The 17,349-nt window shown below is 41.1% G+C and overlaps 1 protein-coding gene across 1 annotated transcript in view; it reads left to right on the top strand.

The window, feature by feature from the left end:
- Positions 1 to 17,349, top strand: part of LOC112958683 — a 32,568-nt gene that overhangs the window by 14,055 nt on the left and 1,164 nt on the right. The window contains exons 5-10 of the mRNA XM_026052602.1: positions 468 to 704; positions 1,651 to 1,732; positions 3,279 to 3,488; positions 8,253 to 8,461; positions 8,968 to 9,040; positions 12,891 to 13,008. Coding sequence (XP_025908387.1) covers positions 468 to 704; positions 1,651 to 1,732; positions 3,279 to 3,488; positions 8,253 to 8,461; positions 8,968 to 9,040; positions 12,891 to 13,008 — 929 coding nt within the window. The remainder of the gene's footprint in view (positions 1 to 467; positions 705 to 1,650; positions 1,733 to 3,278; positions 3,489 to 8,252; positions 8,462 to 8,967; positions 9,041 to 12,890; positions 13,009 to 17,349) is intronic.

Here is a 17,349-nt window from a genome sequence, read left to right as displayed (position 1 = left end):
TTGGGATTTCAGCCATTCTCTTGCTACTGAGGCAGGACTCACTAGTTTGCAATTCCCAGGGTCAGCTTTATGCCTCTATTTCCTAGAGGTTCATGCAGCAATCACCACTCCAAATTTGTTGATCATTACTCTTTTCAAAAAAGATATCTTCTTTCACAGTCAATGGTGTGTCCTTCTCCTTGCCTTGGTGGTTCTCTGCTGTCTCCCACCACAAATYGGGGGGAATGATCCACTTTTATATCCATGTCCCTCTTTGAGAGGCTCTGGGATTTGGGCACAATCATTGCTGAAGAACTCTTTCTAAAGCACAGCAAGCTACTAAGTAATTCTAGCAAACTTACCTTTGAAAAAAACAGGGTTTCTTCTGATTTGACTTTTTGAAAAAGAAATGGTTTAACAGCCAAGACATTCAAATTGCAGGTAAATGATCAGTATTTTGCCAACATCATTTTTTTTTTTTTTTCCAGGCATTGCTTTCTGAGGATGAGCACTTTGATATAATTTTTATTGATGCTGATCAAAGGAATTCTGTTAACTACTACAGCTTTGTCATGGATAACCACTTGCTGAGAATGGATGGAGTGATCTGTGTGGAGAATACACTCATAAAAGGACAAGTCTACCTGGAGAACATATCTGATGAAAATGTACTAGCTGTCAGAAAATTAAATACAGTGATTAATTCAGATCCTCGTGTTCAGCAGGTTAGTGCGATTGGCTATGGTGCCAGCGGTAGTCCAAGTACCAATGGATTTTGCAATGTACCCTTTAAATTTTTTCTGTTGTTGGTGCTATTGTCCAGGGTACCTAATGAAATAAAACATGAGTATAATTCCCCTTACCCTAAGCATGACTTGCTAGATTCAGAAAAGGTCCCTATTTTTCTGAGGCATTGGGGTGCAAGGATCCTGTCCAGTAACTTTTGGTTCATCCCTCATAGGAAAATGAACATTGTTCATCTGCAGCTCACACAGTTCCTCCCATGATTCTGTGTTTATTCTATGTATAATCAATACAAATATAATTAAAAAACACCTTTCAGCAACAGCAGAAGAAAACACTCATGGCAGCTTTCTGTGACCTGAATCCTACTGCTAAGCACTTAATGCATGAAAATAGTATGCTTTTCCACATGTTATTTTAATTAGTTGATAATGGTGTCAAATTCGCAACACTGGGTTTTCACTATAGTGTAGTAATGGGATCATAAACAGGAGGTAGAATTCACAGGCAGGTGCAGGAAAAATGTCCTARCACGTGCTGAAGAACATAGAAGTGTTACTATTATTGTTTGCTAAACTCCAAGAACGAGACCAGAATATCTTCATGACAGCGATTAACCAGGCAGTGGAAACCCAAAGCACCAGAAATTCTAGAAACTGGCATATATTTAGAAAACTGAGAGAGAATTTTTTTTTTTTTTTTTTTTTTTTGGGCATTAGTGGGAGCAGCGATTTTAAAGTAGGAATATGAGCAACTATAGATGACTGACATTTTGGGGTTGGAAGGAATTTCAGCTGAAAAATAGGAGTGGGAGAAAAACTACCACGTTCTAAGGAAGGACTCCACTTAGCAGTGGTGGAATTTGGATGAGCCACCAAGTAAATAAATCATATGAAGAGCCTGTGTGTGTATGCATTATGTTTCCAGGTTATTTTACCTGTGGGAAGTGGATTGAGCATCATTCGAAGGAGCCTTGCACCTCTGGGTATAGTGACTGGATCTAAGGTCTGTATTTCTTTTCTGAGAATGTCTGCTAAAYCTTGGCTGATGCGATGTGGTCTGATGCAGCATGGACTTACCAATTTCAGGACTACCAAAATTATTCTCACTAGTCCAGGCTAATAAATACAGATTCCTTGCAAAGCTTTTGGGCACACTCCTAGCTGGAGTTTCTGCCTGGTGCTCTCGAGGACTTCCCATTCCAATGTAGTAAAGGAGACAGAACTTGGGTCCATCTACATCAAATCAACACGATGTTTCTGAAGTAATGCTGCTCTTGTCTGAAGTCAGCCTGTGATACCTTTCTATGCTTGGGGAGCAGAGTATTACTAATTTCAGAGAGGTTACTGCAGCAATTGCTTATCAGTGTAACACTGGAAAAATGCTTTCATTATCATGAATGCTTCTTTTGCTTGCTCTGGACAGCTTTATAGTAGAGGTATATAATATACTATTTCTCTCCCTGTAGAAGAGACCACACAGTTGAGGAAAACCAAGTTGAGTTGGAGAGTATGGGGTTACAGACTAGCCAGAAAAGGCACCCAACTCCTCTAGATAGCTTCATTTTTTAAAAAATGTACGTTTTGCCCTTACCTAAACAGTGAAAGTCAAATTCTTAAACAGCAGGAGACCCTGCTTATTACAGCAAGCAATAGTCAATAGCTTGGTTTCTATGGGCTTCATTTACTTGAGGCTTTAGGTTTCACTTGTCCTGGTGAAGGTGCTGCTTTTATCTTTTTTGATAGGAGCTCTATTCCTTGCAATGGGCATACACCAGCAAGAGGGAATTCCCATGTGGAATTTTAACAGTCCAAGTCTGTAAAGCCAGACCCAAACTTTTTGAGTGTTTTTCTGAGCGCTCCCAAAGTTGTACCCACTGCTAATTCCTGGCATTTTGAAACCAATATTCTAGACATCTTGTATTTTCCATTTTGATTCCAGTCAGGGGGAAATGATGTATGGCAGCTAATCAGATGACAGCTTGGTTTAAGTTATTGGCTGATATCTTTATTTGTGCACCAGCCTTGTGAGGATATTTTGATTGCACTCAGCTCGAGCCAAATCCTGCCTTTGGAAGCTTGCTCTTAGCCTCCATGTCTTTCCGTAGCCAGCCGAACCCCAGGGCAAAATTTGACCTGCAGGCTGAAAAAGGTGGTTATTTCTAAATTATTCAGGATCTGTAAGATTTTATTAGCTATATTTTGAGAGGAAGTACCTGGTGGGTCTCCCAAAGTGGTCAGTGGAAGCTAGGTCAGTAGCACCTTCCCTTACTCTCATGGAAGTGGAATAGTCAGTGACTCTTCCAAAATCATAATTGTTTTGCTCCATTGCCTTCCACTTTGTCACTGTTAAGAATAATATTGGTGGGGGATGAGGATGCTTTTCAGCCTGAATTAATCTTGCCTTTTACATTAAATAATGAGTCAAGACAACATGGCTCCCTGTGCATGCCATCTCCTCTTCTTCATAGGCAGAAACTTTAAGAGGTATTGTGTTACTGAAATTTGTAGCTTAGTTTGTATATATGTGTATTTTTTTTTTTTTTTAGAAAGAAGTGGTGAAGGATGATGTCTTCTGGGGTTATAACAGATATCGCATCCTTGATCGACTGCGGTTGGATGGGAAGGTGGCCTATGTGACAGGCGGAGGGCAAGGAATTGGAAGAGCCTTTGCACATGCATTGGGAGAGGCCGGTGCTAAAGTAGCTGTTGTGGATCTGRTTCTTGCAAAGGCAGAAGCAGTGGCATCTGAACTGAAACTTAAAGGTAAGCGKTGCATTCATCTGCAGGTCGCTGATGTACATGAACAAGTGAGGAATTTTGTATCTATTTGGCTGATTTCCTAGCTCAAATCTTGACCCTTTCTCCTTGCTGCAGTTATCTTTCAACAAGACCTGATGRAGAATAAGTCAGAGCAAAGAGTTTCCAAATAGCAAATATATGCCATGGTCACAGAGCATCTTTTGATATCTCTGTTGCCTCATCAAAGAGTCACTGATAGTGCATCATCTGCTAGTGTTATGTAGCATATGAACTCAATCAGAGAGGCAAATTGATCTAAATAAAACTTCTTGCAAGGACTGTCCAAAAGAAATACAGCATGCAATGAGCCACGACTGATGGGGACAGGAGAGGACCAGCTCTTGTAAATGCATCCTCTATATGTGTGTGTGTGTGTGTGTGTGTGTGTGTGTGTGTGTTTATTTATTTATGAGAAAAGGAGATGTTCCTCAGAGAAGATTATGCAGCACTCAGAGCACTTGGGACTTCTTACCATGGCAACTCACCATGGTGAGCTACTGCCAGTGCTGGTGCTGCTGGTGGACAACCAGTGACAGTCCCTCCTCTAGATCATAAAGGAGCAAGTGTGTCATGGGGATGCTTTGTCAGCCTTTCTGGGAATCAGTAACRTTTAAACACTGTACTCCCAAACTGAGGTAGGGAAAGTCACTTTTCAAAGCCTTGTCACTCTTTCAAGTATTCATGTAAGATCAGATATAGGAACAAAATACTACTAGATATTACAAAAATCCCAGATAAGAAGTAAAATCCTCTACAAGACATTTTGATTTTAGCAGTAAAAACACAAAATGTAACATAAAATTGAATTTCCCCCAAGAGTCATGCTAAATTGCAACTGTAAAGGGAAAAAAAGAAAACTGGAAATATAATTTTAATGAGAAAAGAAAGGAAGTGTTACTCATTTTATAATTCCTCTTGTGAGATTACAACTAACCCTTCTATAGAACACTTCATTGCCACTAAAGACAGGTTTTTATTCAGGAAATATTCAAGTTTCCATTTGGGTGCAGACAGCAGTGTTCGTGTCCACCATGGTTGCAGAAAGGGACCAAAGGAGTAGTGATCTACTGATTCAGACCTGGAGTTTCCATTCTGCCCAAGCCAATGTCAGACTTTCCTGCTGAACTCAAGTATGTTTGCACCCCTGAAGCCATGTTCTCCAGCAAAGCCATCCCCTGCTCACTTATTCCTGTTGCCTCAATTGATTTCCAGGCTGGAAACTGGTTCAGTTCTGGTTTTGGTACCATCCTGAGCCTCCTCAGAAAAAATATAAAACAAAAATTTAAAAATCCCAGTCCATACAATCCCAGTTCCAGTAAGTGCTGTGAGACATTTTATAATTAGTACTGGTCTAATTAGTTAGAGCAGTGCTTATTGGGCTGATCCCCAATAATGACCAAGAACAGAGAGTCTTCAGCTCTTATTACAAATTCTTGAGTCATACAGTTCCTCTTTCCCTGAAGCTTTTCATTTTCTTATGCACTGAAGCCATATGGTCTTGGCACACAATAGCTGTGCCCTACAAGTTAACTTGCCTTTTGGACATTTTTCACAGTTAGATCCTGCATATCAAGTAGAGCTATTCAGAAAGAAATGGGCTACTTGAAAGAGCCATGAGACGATGGATGCCAGCAGTCTATTAGAAAGCTAACTTAACTTTTCTCCAGGGCATTTTCAGTAGGAGCTTGATCATCCATTCTTCAATGGATGTCCTGTATTTCCGCTTCTTTGGTGGGCTGCCAACCCTGAGGAGATGGAGCGGGGTGTTACAAAAAGCAGTCGTAAGGGTCACGAGGCATTGCAAATATTATTGCAATCTGAAAGAAAGAAAAATCTCACTTCTCAGTCTTCTCACATCCTTATCCTTCAAGGTCAAATATTCTCTGTCAGCCTGACCAGTGCAACTGGTCAGGGCACATCTACTCCATCTCATGACAGCTTTTTTTTGAGGTTTCAAATTTATTGTCATTCCTCATTGGAACTAAACCCAAACTTTGAAATGCTTTAGTGAAAGGGAATTATATCTAAATGCCCATTTTTTTGAAACGGATCGGAAAAGGTCAGGTTTTCAATCTCTTTCTCTTCAGAGGTAACTGGAATGACTAGATTGGACCTCGGAAGCCCTCTCTTGAAAACTTTTGTTGGAATCGACATGTTTCCAAGAAATATTTTGTCTTCAAAGAAGCAATGTAGTCTGTTGGAAATACATTCTGATAAAAAGGCTCAACTGCCTTTACTCTGGAAAAAATCACATAGGTAAATTAAAGCAATCACTGTAGTTTTAATAATTTTTCCATCTATAGTAGTTACAAAGTAGCTGTGATTTCTACMCTGCCTGTTTGGGTTGTGGATCTCTTTCTTAAAGTTGGAAATACAGTATTCCTGGTTATTCCTATATTGATACTTTTTTTCAAAACATTTTAGGTATCTTTCTTAAACCCACTTTGCTTCCTATACCAGAGTGCTTTCTTGTCCTTTGAGATAGTGCCATCATTTCATGATGAGTTTTAAAGATCAGAAGCCCTGTGATCTCAGCTTTATCTTTGTGAGACAGCTTGGGGGTAWCTCCCTTGACCACAGGGGTCTTTGTTTTTAGAATCCTAAGTGAATAATACCTTTTTCAACCGCTCCTAATAGATCCTGACAGAAGACCAAAAATGATGAAACATAACCAAAAAAACCTAAGGGTTGTCTTTCACTACGTACTCCCCTCTCTCTTCAGGGGGAGTTTTTGCCTTTACCTTGAGGGGAGAATTASTCTGGTGGGATATTTGAAGTGGCATTTTCACTGCAAACTATGCAAATGCCTTGTCCACAATGTCACCTGTCATCTTCTTGTCTATTTATTATTTTATATTGAGAGACCATTCAGAGAACTACGTCCAGAGAGCGAGCTTCATGTCAGGGGGGCATGCATGTGTCTGCTGCAGAAGGACAGACCCTTCTTGCTCCTTTCCCACACATAACTCCTGAGCTCTTGCCTCCTTTTCATCCCAGTCTGCTTCCACGAGCATTGCAAAATTTCCTTGAAGGCCAAAAAGGTGCACAGCATCCTTCCATGTGCAGCAGCAGGGTATTGCCTTGGGTTTGTTACTCCTGAACCATGCTAGCAATTTAAAGCTATTTTTCCAAAGTTTATATTTCTTTTTAGCATATGGCTGAGGGGCCATATACTTTTGKTTTTTTATTTCTTTCAGAGTGCAGGGATATCAGCTGAATTGATTAAGGTCAAGTGTGGGGCTCTGGTTTTGAAGCAAGAGTGCCTTCACTGCTTCTTTGCTAGATACCTGCACCTTTTGTCTTGTTTTTGTGAACTGTTGTGTAAGATGAAGCCATAAATGGGGTGAGAGTTGGAGGGCAGGTGAAGAGCTTCATTCAGTTACCATTAGTTACATTCTTGCACCCATTTTGTCTGTAAATTGAGTAAGAAAAATTGCAGCAACTCCCTGTGTCTCCGTGTTTTGGTAGCAATTAGGAGGAGCAACCAGGACTGTCTGGCTTTTCTTATTCTTTCRAAGTATTTTTAACATAACCTGTGATAAAATAAGAAAGCCTGTTTTCAGTAAGATGTGCAGTCGTTTTTACAAGTTTTTCTGTCCTTATCRCCACTGTGGGAAGCAAGGAAGCCCCTATATGGCTGAAGGCCAGAAGGAACAGTTAGTCCCCCAATCCGGTATGAGGAGATCAGGCCAGCAGCACCTTGTGTCCTGAAGGCAGTGGAGATCAAGAGGAGCTTCTCCATCTKGAAGCTTCTTTCCTCTTATTTTTCGAAGCCTGTATCTCAAAAGCTTGAGTCTGGGAGAGGTTCTCCTAAGTATTTAGTTAAGTGAAAATACGCAGCTGAGTGGGAGGAAGAGAATCAACCAGTGTTCTTATTAGAGAGCCTTGGCCCTTGGAGCAGCATGGTATGTCCTTGCCTTCAAAAACCTAGTTCTGCTTGGAAAAAACAGCTTTCTTGTTCAGAGATTATATATTTTTAAGTTGTTGATCAATTCCGTCTTTGTTAATAAAGCAACAAAATGGGAAGCCCCTGTYGGAGCCCTGCTCATGAGAGCCAGCCTTTCCCCAGCCCAGTGCTCCGGGYTGAGCTTTCTCTAGCAGCTGTAACTCCCTTTTGGATGCTCGGACCAGCATCGTTTTGCCACAAGCTGTGCAGATGTGGTAGTTCACCCATAGAATTTTGGACAAATTGGGATTTTTCTCTAGTTTTGATGGTGTGAGCTGGTACGGACACATCAGCACTAGAGCAAGCGCAAGAATCTTTTCCTTTGTTCGGCTGATGAACCAATGCCTGTGATGGTCTCTACGGTCCTCAGTGCCCAGCCGACCACTGGAATTACTCCGTAGTGGGAAGCTGCAGTTGAATCTATGGACAGAAGATGGTGCAGTGTTCAAAGCTTCGTCCTCATGCACTGCCAAACTGCTCTTGCAGGTGCTGGCTTTATGATAGCCTCTGACAGGCGAAGCTCATACCAGCTAGTAACTTTAAAAAAAATGAACTAAATGTGCTAGAATAAGACACACAATTTGCTACTGTTTGTGCAGCTACAAATTAAGATGACATACAAAAAAAAATTAACATATATATATATGTGTATATATGTATATATACGTGAATCAATAAAGAATTATATACACGTGTGAACCATTAAAGAATTATAAAATAGTCCATGATTTCTTTTCTCTCTGAATTCCTATACTCTATTAATCACTTGTGTTTCAATGCAGGGATTAAAAGCATTGCCCTTGCAGCAGATGTGAGCAAACCCGAGGAGGTGCAAAGGGTTGTGGACACCATCGTAGCTCGCTGGGGCACAATCCACATCGCGTGCAACAATGCTGGAATCAACATGAATTCTGCAAGCGAAGATACTTCGCTAGAGGAATGGGACCAAACTTTTAACGTTAATTTGCGAGGATTATTTTTGTGCTGTCAAGTAAGTGTGAAACTTACTTTTTTAGAAGTTCAACCATTTTCTGAGAATTTACCAAGATTTAGTAATAGTCAGTTTCTAGTTATCGCAAGAAAATCCTAGTTCTGGTGGAGTTAAGGAGAGGTTGGCTCTTTACAGGCTACAGATTTTAATCAATACTTTCAAAAGTAACTGGTAATTACTGACTGCCCAAACTCAGGCATTTAAGTTTGGCCTGAGTTTTAAAGAATGGATACTCAAAGCTTCTTAAAAAGCAGAAATCTTTAGGGGGCCATTCCCAACATTAGCATTTTTTTGAAAATYATTTCCAAATCCAAAGAAGGACTGAAATGGCAATGAAATTTTTTCCTGCATCAGCCATTTTTATACCAAGTTTTTATATCAAGTGCTTAGAAAAAAACGTGTTCGCACATAAACTCTTCTGAAAAGTGAAGACTAATTTATTATCATGTCATTATTAGCACAATCACAAAAAGGGTCACTGGTCTTTCCTTTAATTTCTGTCACAGGCTGCAGGCCGCATTATGCTGAATCAAGGATATGGGAAGATAATTAACACAGCATCTATGGCAAGTTTAATAGGTGAGTGATGAGAGCTAACAGTTGTGCTTTAGAATCCATATTTTAATTACTACTGATGCCATTTGAATCAATTAAACCTGTATTGGGAAGGAGTAAATCACTGACATTTTGTATTAGAGGAAATGTACTACAAAATTTTTATTGATATCATTTTTCAACATTTATCCATCCTCGATGTTTTAAAGCACTTATTATTTTTTATAGAAGAGGCGGAGGCCTTTCCAAAGCACCGAGCTCCTGGCCGAGGTTCTTCCACCCTCCCTCCTGATTTGGGGCAATATGGGAAAATCTGCCCTTGCCAGGCAAAAAGTGGCCCAAAAACTTATGTTTCGGTCCTGCCCCACAGCTTCCTCGCAGCATCGCTGCCAACAGGTGCCTGCAGCAAGGCTGCTGAATCAGCAGCGCCGTCCAAAGCGCCAATAAGCCATTGCAGCATATGGAGTGAAATCCCTGCTGCTGAGCTAATCTGGAAGGCAGCTACATGCTGGTGAGCTGAGGCCCGTGCAGCAAAAATTGATCAATTACACAAATTAAGCATAGCCCTTTAGGAATTTATTTTATTGGTCTGGACATCTGTTGCAGTATTGTCCAAATCCAAAAATCAAATGGTGCCTCAGGTTGCCAAGTTAGGCAAGAAAATCTAGTAGCTATAAAAGTACAACCGAAAACCCCTGCATTAATATCATGTCCATCTGCTGAATGTTACATAAATATGCGGTCTTTTATTTTCCTTGGGAATAACATTTATTTTTACTGTGCCCAGTTTGACATTCTCTGACATTCTGCTCAGTTTATTACCCAGTAACTTTAAATGTTTCTTCAAAAAAAAAAAAAAAAAAAAAGAATCATTTATAATGTTGTTGTTAATCTTTTTCAAGTGTCTGTACCAGCTGTTTTACTTACTGCTCAAGGCAGGCGCCATCCCTCTGCCCGGCTTTGCGGAGTTACAAAACACCCCAAAAACAAGTAATTTGAAGGAAGTATGTATTGCATTAAATTTGCCCATTCCTGGTGCTGTGCTGTGCACAGCAGGGCTCTGCTGCAGCCCGTGTCGGGGTAATAAAGCAGAATTTACGGGGAGGTATTCAAAGCTGGAAAAAGAGCTACAGAGCACTGGAAATTTTCCCCAGTGGGGAGGCTGCTGGCTGGGAATGCTACTGCYAGAGGGGCATCGGTGCTGGCTGTGCGGGATGGGAGCTTTGGACGCAGCTCGCGCTGCATCCCAGCGGGATGTTCCATTCCGGTGATCCTGGCATAGGCATCCCCAGGAGCACTGGAGCATCAGCATCAGCAGCTCCCACGGGTTTGGTCCAGCCGGGAGCCGAGGCAGGGATGCATTTACCTCCTGAACCTGTTTCCATCTTGGCATGGGGAAACTCTAGTAGTTATAAAACTATAACTGCAAACCACGATGTTCATATCATGTCCATCTGCTGAATGTTAAATAAATATGTTGGTTGGTTGGTTATTTAAGTATGTTGGCCAACTGGCATAGTATGAAATGTTTCTAGAAATAGTTAGGGGATATTTTTCTTTTCCCTTTGGTAGGTTGAGTCCTTCCTGCGAGAGGCAGGAAAACGAGGAGTCTCTTAGCAGGAGAGGGAGATTTGTTTGTGATTTCTCAGATACGCTGCTCCAAATCAGCTTTAATTAATTGAAGATAAGCTGCCTATATTTTGCATATGTGCATTTTGATTCTGATATTTGGCTGGAACGACTCCAGGCACGCTACCGGCGCGGAGAAGCGACGGCTGCGGCTGTGCGYGGTTTGTCCAGGTGTAACTCGGGTCTCTCATTTTCACCCTGAATATCTTTAGCCGTAAGTGCTCTGGTCTCCCATATCTGCTCTCATTAACATGACATGGCTGCTTCAAGGTCAGGCTAGGAGCCTTATGCACCGAACAGGGTGGCAAAAACAGTGTCAGGTGTTTAATATATGATGTAGCTGATGCTGGCAGCATTTTTATCTGCTCTCCTCCCATCCTCTCCTTGTAATTGAAATGAGTGTACTCCCCTTCCAGGACCCTTGCAAACTCCAGTAGTTTTTGTAATGCTTCTGGGGATGTGACTTTATTCAAAGCTTTTTCTATAAGTTTGAAGAGTTTACGTTTTTCATCCTTCAGTGCTCAGCTGGAAGGACAGGGAGGAGGATGCAGCACTGGGTGCTCAACAGCAACGGACTCTGCAAACCCAGAGCTTCCCAACACCCTCTGGCTCCTTCTGGAGTCTTTACGGTTAAGAGTGGCCAGATAACTCAGGAGGGCAAAACTGCACCTTCTGAAATACTTTGCTTAGCTGTTTCCAAGAAGACTAAGACACTTGTATGGAGGGACTCCCGCAAACGTTGCTGGAGCACCTGCCTGGCAAAGTCTTGCCACTTTCCCCTACTTGTGCTAGGAGGGCAAATAAGGTGCCAAAACTTTCATCCTTCTAGCAAATACTGAACAATTTATCACAGACGGACATGTTTGGAAATTTTAACAAAGAACTGCTTTGGGGAGGTTGCAGGGTTAACTACCAAAGTTGTCCATAACGTGGAGCTGATGCAGAGCAATTAATCAAGAAGCCGCSTTGCCCTCACCTTGCAGAGCCCACGCGGAGCGTCGCATCTGCGGGGTGACGGACACGTGCCGAGGGCAAGGCAGCTTTCCCAGCAGGAATGAGGATCTTTAGGTACTGAAGGGAAAAGCAGTGCGGAGGACGCACCGGGAAACGTTCCCTTTGCTGCAAGCACAAGGTCTCCTGCTTGGCACATGCCAAGAAGAGGAAATACTTATTGTGGTCTCAAACCCAAATGCCCTTTGCATGGACTCACAGGTTTCCAAATTCAAGGCAGAGGTGCTAGCCTGCTCTGAGATGCTTGCAGGATGGTGTATCACTCCTTGGAGTTTTTTGGCTACCTTGATTGCTTTGCATTTATTACCTCCTAGTAAAAGTACATAGAAGCACTAGGATAACATGGATAGTAGTGAAGTAGACCGACCCAACTGCAGAAATTCAGACGCAATTAATGCCAGTTGCCATTTCCAGTCGTACACTGTCTTTTAGCAATGTGCGGTGGGGTTTGCCTACTATGCCTTGCACAAGTGATTGAGGTGCTTTTGGGTACAGCATCACTCGCTGGGGAGAAGTCCCCAAATAACTTCCTGGGAAGGCTGCAGGGACAGCGCTGCCATCAGGACGCTGGTTGCTTTGCTCCACGACTGATGTGTGACACCTTGGAGCACTGGCGATGCTGTGGTGGGTGCTCTGGATCCAGGGGACACACAATTGCTCACATCTATGCAAACATTGTGCAGATAACGTGAGGTGTTTGCTTCAGACTGTGGCTAATTTAAAAATTAAGTAKAATAATTTGTTCCAGGGAGTTATATATAATATATTATATAAAACCTGTGATGCATGCATATTATATTCTATTACACTAGATAATATTAGCATTATWATATACGTATCATATATAATTGTGCATATATTATACACTATTGCGTATATTGTGCAGGCATACATATTTATTTATCTTATAAAAAACATACCTGCCTGTGTATGCTTAATGCATTATTTTAGACTTTTCCCAAAACTGGAGCTTTTTAATTTGTATGTTCTTTTTTTTTCCATAATTTTCTTTTCAGACACCCAGCTGATAGGGCAAAAATATTAGCTGGGAAAACACATATTTAGAACTTTGTGATGTGGCAGGTGGCTGAATTCTTGTTGCTCTCTGCCAAGCATGGGTGTAAATGGCAAATATATTGTCTTAATGTAGGGAACTGGCCACATAGTGCTTGAGCTCCCAGACATGTACTCATTTGTGGAGACTAAATAATTTTCTGTTTCCATTCCCCCCTAGTTCCGCATCCCCAGAAGCAGCTCGCCTACAACACTTCCAAAGCTGGGGTTGTAAAATTAACACAGACATTAGGAACCGAATGGATTGACAGAGGAGTAAGAGTYAACTGCATTTCCCCGTAAGTAAAGCACAGGCTCGTTTTGGAAGTACAAAGAAAGCAAAATGTTGTAAAAAGCTCAAACGAGCAGTATCTTGGAAAATAAAGTTTCTAATGAGCAGGTGGATTGCATCCCTTTTCACGTTGTCTTTTCCTTAACAAAGGTTTAAACACTTAGAGCCGAGTGTGCTCTGTTGCTGTGTATACTCAGGGATTTAAAAAGAGTTTTTAGCATTTGATAATAGGTTTTCCAATAACTTGAAGGGTAGTTTTTAGCATTACTCTTCCAGATGAAATATTTCCTTATTCCGTCCAAGCCTTCCACGGTTAAAGAAAAGGCTTTTGACACTTAATAGACAATACTTCTTTCCCCTTTCTACTTGAGACAAATATACAGGCACTTTAAAAGCCACATTACTACTGTAATTGAGATACTGTTCAGCTCTGACAATCACAGAAGACCAGGTGTAATTTTGTAAATATACATATATGTATTTGTTACAAATTACATTTTCCTGATTTTGGGGAGAATGTGTTTTTTATTTAGTGGTATTAGTTTTTGAGGCAAATTTTTGGCCACAGGCACCATTTCTCCCCCCCAGGCTCACACACATGCACCACATGGACATGTTATTAGGTAATTAACAGCGTGTGAGACTGTGGGTCGGAAGCCCAAGTGAAGAGAACTAGTTTGAAGCGGTCAAATCCCACAGGCCATGGGAGTCAGTCAGAGCTAGTAAGAAGAGCGGGATCCTAACACAGAAGCTAAGCTGTAATAATGAAGATACAATTCCCAGCAAATTAGGAAAAAAAAATTACACATTTTAATCCACAAAGTAGAATAGTAATAATAAAAAAATCGTCAAGCTCAATGGCCAGTACCTGGTTTTCCTCTTGCTCTGCTCTCTACTTCCTCATTCCTTGAGGTTATTTAGTGCTGATTATAGCAGTGACTTCCACCTCTGCTCTGTGTGATCCATAGGGTCTTTAAAAGTTGTCTTACTTCTTGGTAGGGTTTTCTCCATGTCAACACTAAGAGCTTAGCACTAGTGTTCACACAAGCAGGACTTTACACCTGCTTTTAGGAGCCGGCATTGSTAAAGGGAATTGGTGCAGGAGTGCTGCATTCACAGCAGTCATGTTTAGAAGGCACTTAGGTGAGAAATGACTGATTTTGGGGGTAAATAAGATTTAAATGTGCAATGAAGCATCAAAACTCATTGTGCTGCATAAGTTATAAACATATATTTGATGAAGTAACATTTTGTGAATTAACATATGAAGAAAAAAAAATAGAAAAATACTTTCCAAGCCAAAATATACTGTGTTATAAWCAACCTTGCCTTCCTTAACCTCCAGCTCTGAGCCCCAAATCCTATCAGAGGGAGTGGGTTTTTTGCATGTGGAGGAATAGCCTGAAAGGGCGCAGAGAGGATGAAGGATTTTGCCATTTTCAAGGGCACCTGCTCTTTCTATGGTGCTTCTGATTGATGCAGCTGGGATGTGGAATGAAGGGTGGTGGTAACCAGGCAACTTTTTCCTGCCAGTAGTTCAAAGCTTTGGCCGAGGCTGCCGGGAGCTCCACGTAGGGTTTCAAAGCAAGGAACTGGGCAGTGGCTGCACCGAAAGTGAACGCGGTCARTTCCTTGCACTGATTAAATATTTACCCTGCGTGGGATGTGAACATGCATTTCAATCCCGTTCTGAATTAAAAAAATAAGAAGTGCAGGTTTGGACCATCCTCAGGACCCTGCCAAGACCTTGAAGTCTTGCATCATGTCTCCAGAACAGGCTCATCCTGGCATGGGGCATCTGCAGGCGATGTGGGGGGGCTTCATGGGATGCCCAGATGTAGATATAGGGCATAGTGGTACCCAAGAGTGGTCTTGGATAAATAAAATACATAAATGCGTCCTTAAGTCCTTTGACCTTCCCACCCGCTATTGCTTTGATGCTTTATGGCCCTCTCTGCATGCTTCTCCCTTCAGCCGCAGATACTCCAGCCTGGCCTCGCACATCATTTCRCCATGCAAACCTTTGGCCTTTTTTTCCCTCTTCCTATCTGGTCACTTTTTATCAACTTAATTTTTTAATGAGTGCATAAAACTTATGCAGAGCAATGCATAAAAGTTATGAATGAGTAAATGTTACGGCAGAGCCCTTAGCAGGATTTAATGTGTTCCTGAAATCGAACCTGTGGGCTCCTCTTGCCAATTGGGTAAGCCATGTAGTAGGGCCATTTCCCCAGTACAGCTCCATTTTCATTTAGGTTTTTTTTTTTTGAGGGCAAAATGTTCTCCTGGTTATTAATGACGTGACACTTTAATCGGATTTCTCTCAAATCTCAGCTGTGTTTTATTACACTTTTGGTGCCCACCTTTCTCATCACCCTCATAGATGGTCCCACTGCTGATACCATGTAAAGTAAAAATGGTAGTGGAGTCTTCCCTGAGGGACCTGGGTGTACCTGAAGGTGTCCCAATTAAGCAGCACTGCTATCCCCATTAAGCAGCAGTTGTTGCTGGCGAGTGTCTTTGGACTTAAATCTAATTCCTTGGGAGATGTCCCAATTAAGTGGATCTCTTGATTAAACACTTCCTGATTAAGTGGAGTGTACTTAACTCATTCAAATTAATAACTCATCTGAAAGAAATCAAGTTACGCACAGATGGAATCTTTTTTTGCTCTCATTTGGGGATTGAGCGCACGTAACAATTCCAGTTAAGTATCTGGTAAGTGATATTTTTCCTAACGTGTCTCTCGAAGTGGAAATGTTTTAGGCAACTGTATTTTTTTTTCCTAATGCCTCAAATTGTCCTGTGTATCAATAATGAAATATTGATGCTCAGATCTAATGTTAAGGAACCAGCAGTTTGATATTACATTGACATGCAACAGAAAGTACTGATAGGCTCAGCACTGCATACAAGATGAGGTAGGGAATTAATGCATTGGCAGTTGTCTTTGCTGGAACTGGTTAGAAGCCAACTAAAATCTGCCTAAAAGGGTTCGACAACATTAAATTGCCCAACTTGGCACCGAAGCTTTCCCAGAAGATGTGTAGTATCAATGACATGCCTAATATTTATAGTGCCATCAGTATGTGTGTTTGCAACTTTTAAGTTTTGTGCTATATTTTTTCCCTCCTTTATAGAACAAAAAAATTGTGAGGAAATTTATTGTTAGGCATCAACATTTCTATCACCTGAAGAATATTGTCCAAGAATATTGTCCTGTAATTTATAGGTGACAATTAGAACAAGATTCAGGTTTTCAAATAGATGAAAAATAAGCCTCTTTTTAGTAAAATCTATATTATTTGCACTTGCTGTGCTGGAAGAATAAGTGTCATATTTCCTAATCCATGTTCCCCTTTGGATAAAGCATATATGCCAAGTAAAAAGATCACAGGATTTTCTGATCTTGGACAGCATAAAGTCAGAATGATTCTACCAATGATTTTATAAGCGTGGAGGAAGACATTTAAGAAAGAGTAGTCCAACATATTTCACTTCTGCTGCTCAAAGCACGTTTGTCTCTGGGAAAGAAAAAAAAAAATGAAAAAACAGTTTTCAAGGAGTTTGATTGAGTGAGGAAGAGAGCAAGAGACTGTGTTTGGGGGAAATAAGTGAACTGTCTGCAGACCTGTTCTAGAAAGCATTTGATTTCACTGTGCTGCTGGAGAGCAGGCAAGCTGTGTCACTCAGCGCTCCTGAACTGCTTTGTTTTTCACTGACGACTGAAAAAAAAATAAATAAATAAAAAAAATAAAGCTGATATTTAAATCCTACCTGATTAGTGGAAACAAAAATGTTTGGGGGAAAGTCTGAATTAGTTCCACTTTGTCCCAGAGTCATAAGAAGATTTCAGACATCATTTAAAACAAAAGGTAAATCGCATACCCAGAATCCAGTGTGCCTCAAAAAAAACCCACGATTTCCTTGGAAGTATAAATTGGGATGCCGATGAAGTTTCAGAACAAAACGGGTATTTTTATACTTTGTTCATTTCATATTTATCACTAGCTTGTTTGCTAATTTTCATTTGCAAGAGGCAATTCTTCCAGCTAACTGGCTGCCTCAATGGGCCACTGATTTCTTTGAAGTGACAGTCTGTAAATATGCATAAAAAAGAGATGCAATTAGCGTGTGTGTGGTTCAGTGCAGCCTGATTTCATTGGCAAGTTTACCCACAGTGTTGATAAGCTACATTATCTAGAAAATTGGCCGCTGAAAAACAGCACCTCTGATTGCCAGCAAAGGTTCCAGATAACAGGGTGCTGAAGAGAAATATAATTGAGGTTGAATATGTTAACCAAGGTGTCACATGCTCCTTAGAAGCGCTAATTTATCAGCATGTTGG

This window comes from Nothoprocta perdicaria, unplaced genomic scaffold (genome assembly GCF_003342845.1).
Source record: "Nothoprocta perdicaria isolate Ctin4 unplaced genomic scaffold, notPer1 scaffold_9, whole genome shotgun sequence".
NCBI classification, from domain to species: Eukaryota; Metazoa; Chordata; class Aves; order Tinamiformes; family Tinamidae; genus Nothoprocta; species Nothoprocta perdicaria.
This window is presented reverse-complemented; position numbering and strand designations above follow the sequence as displayed.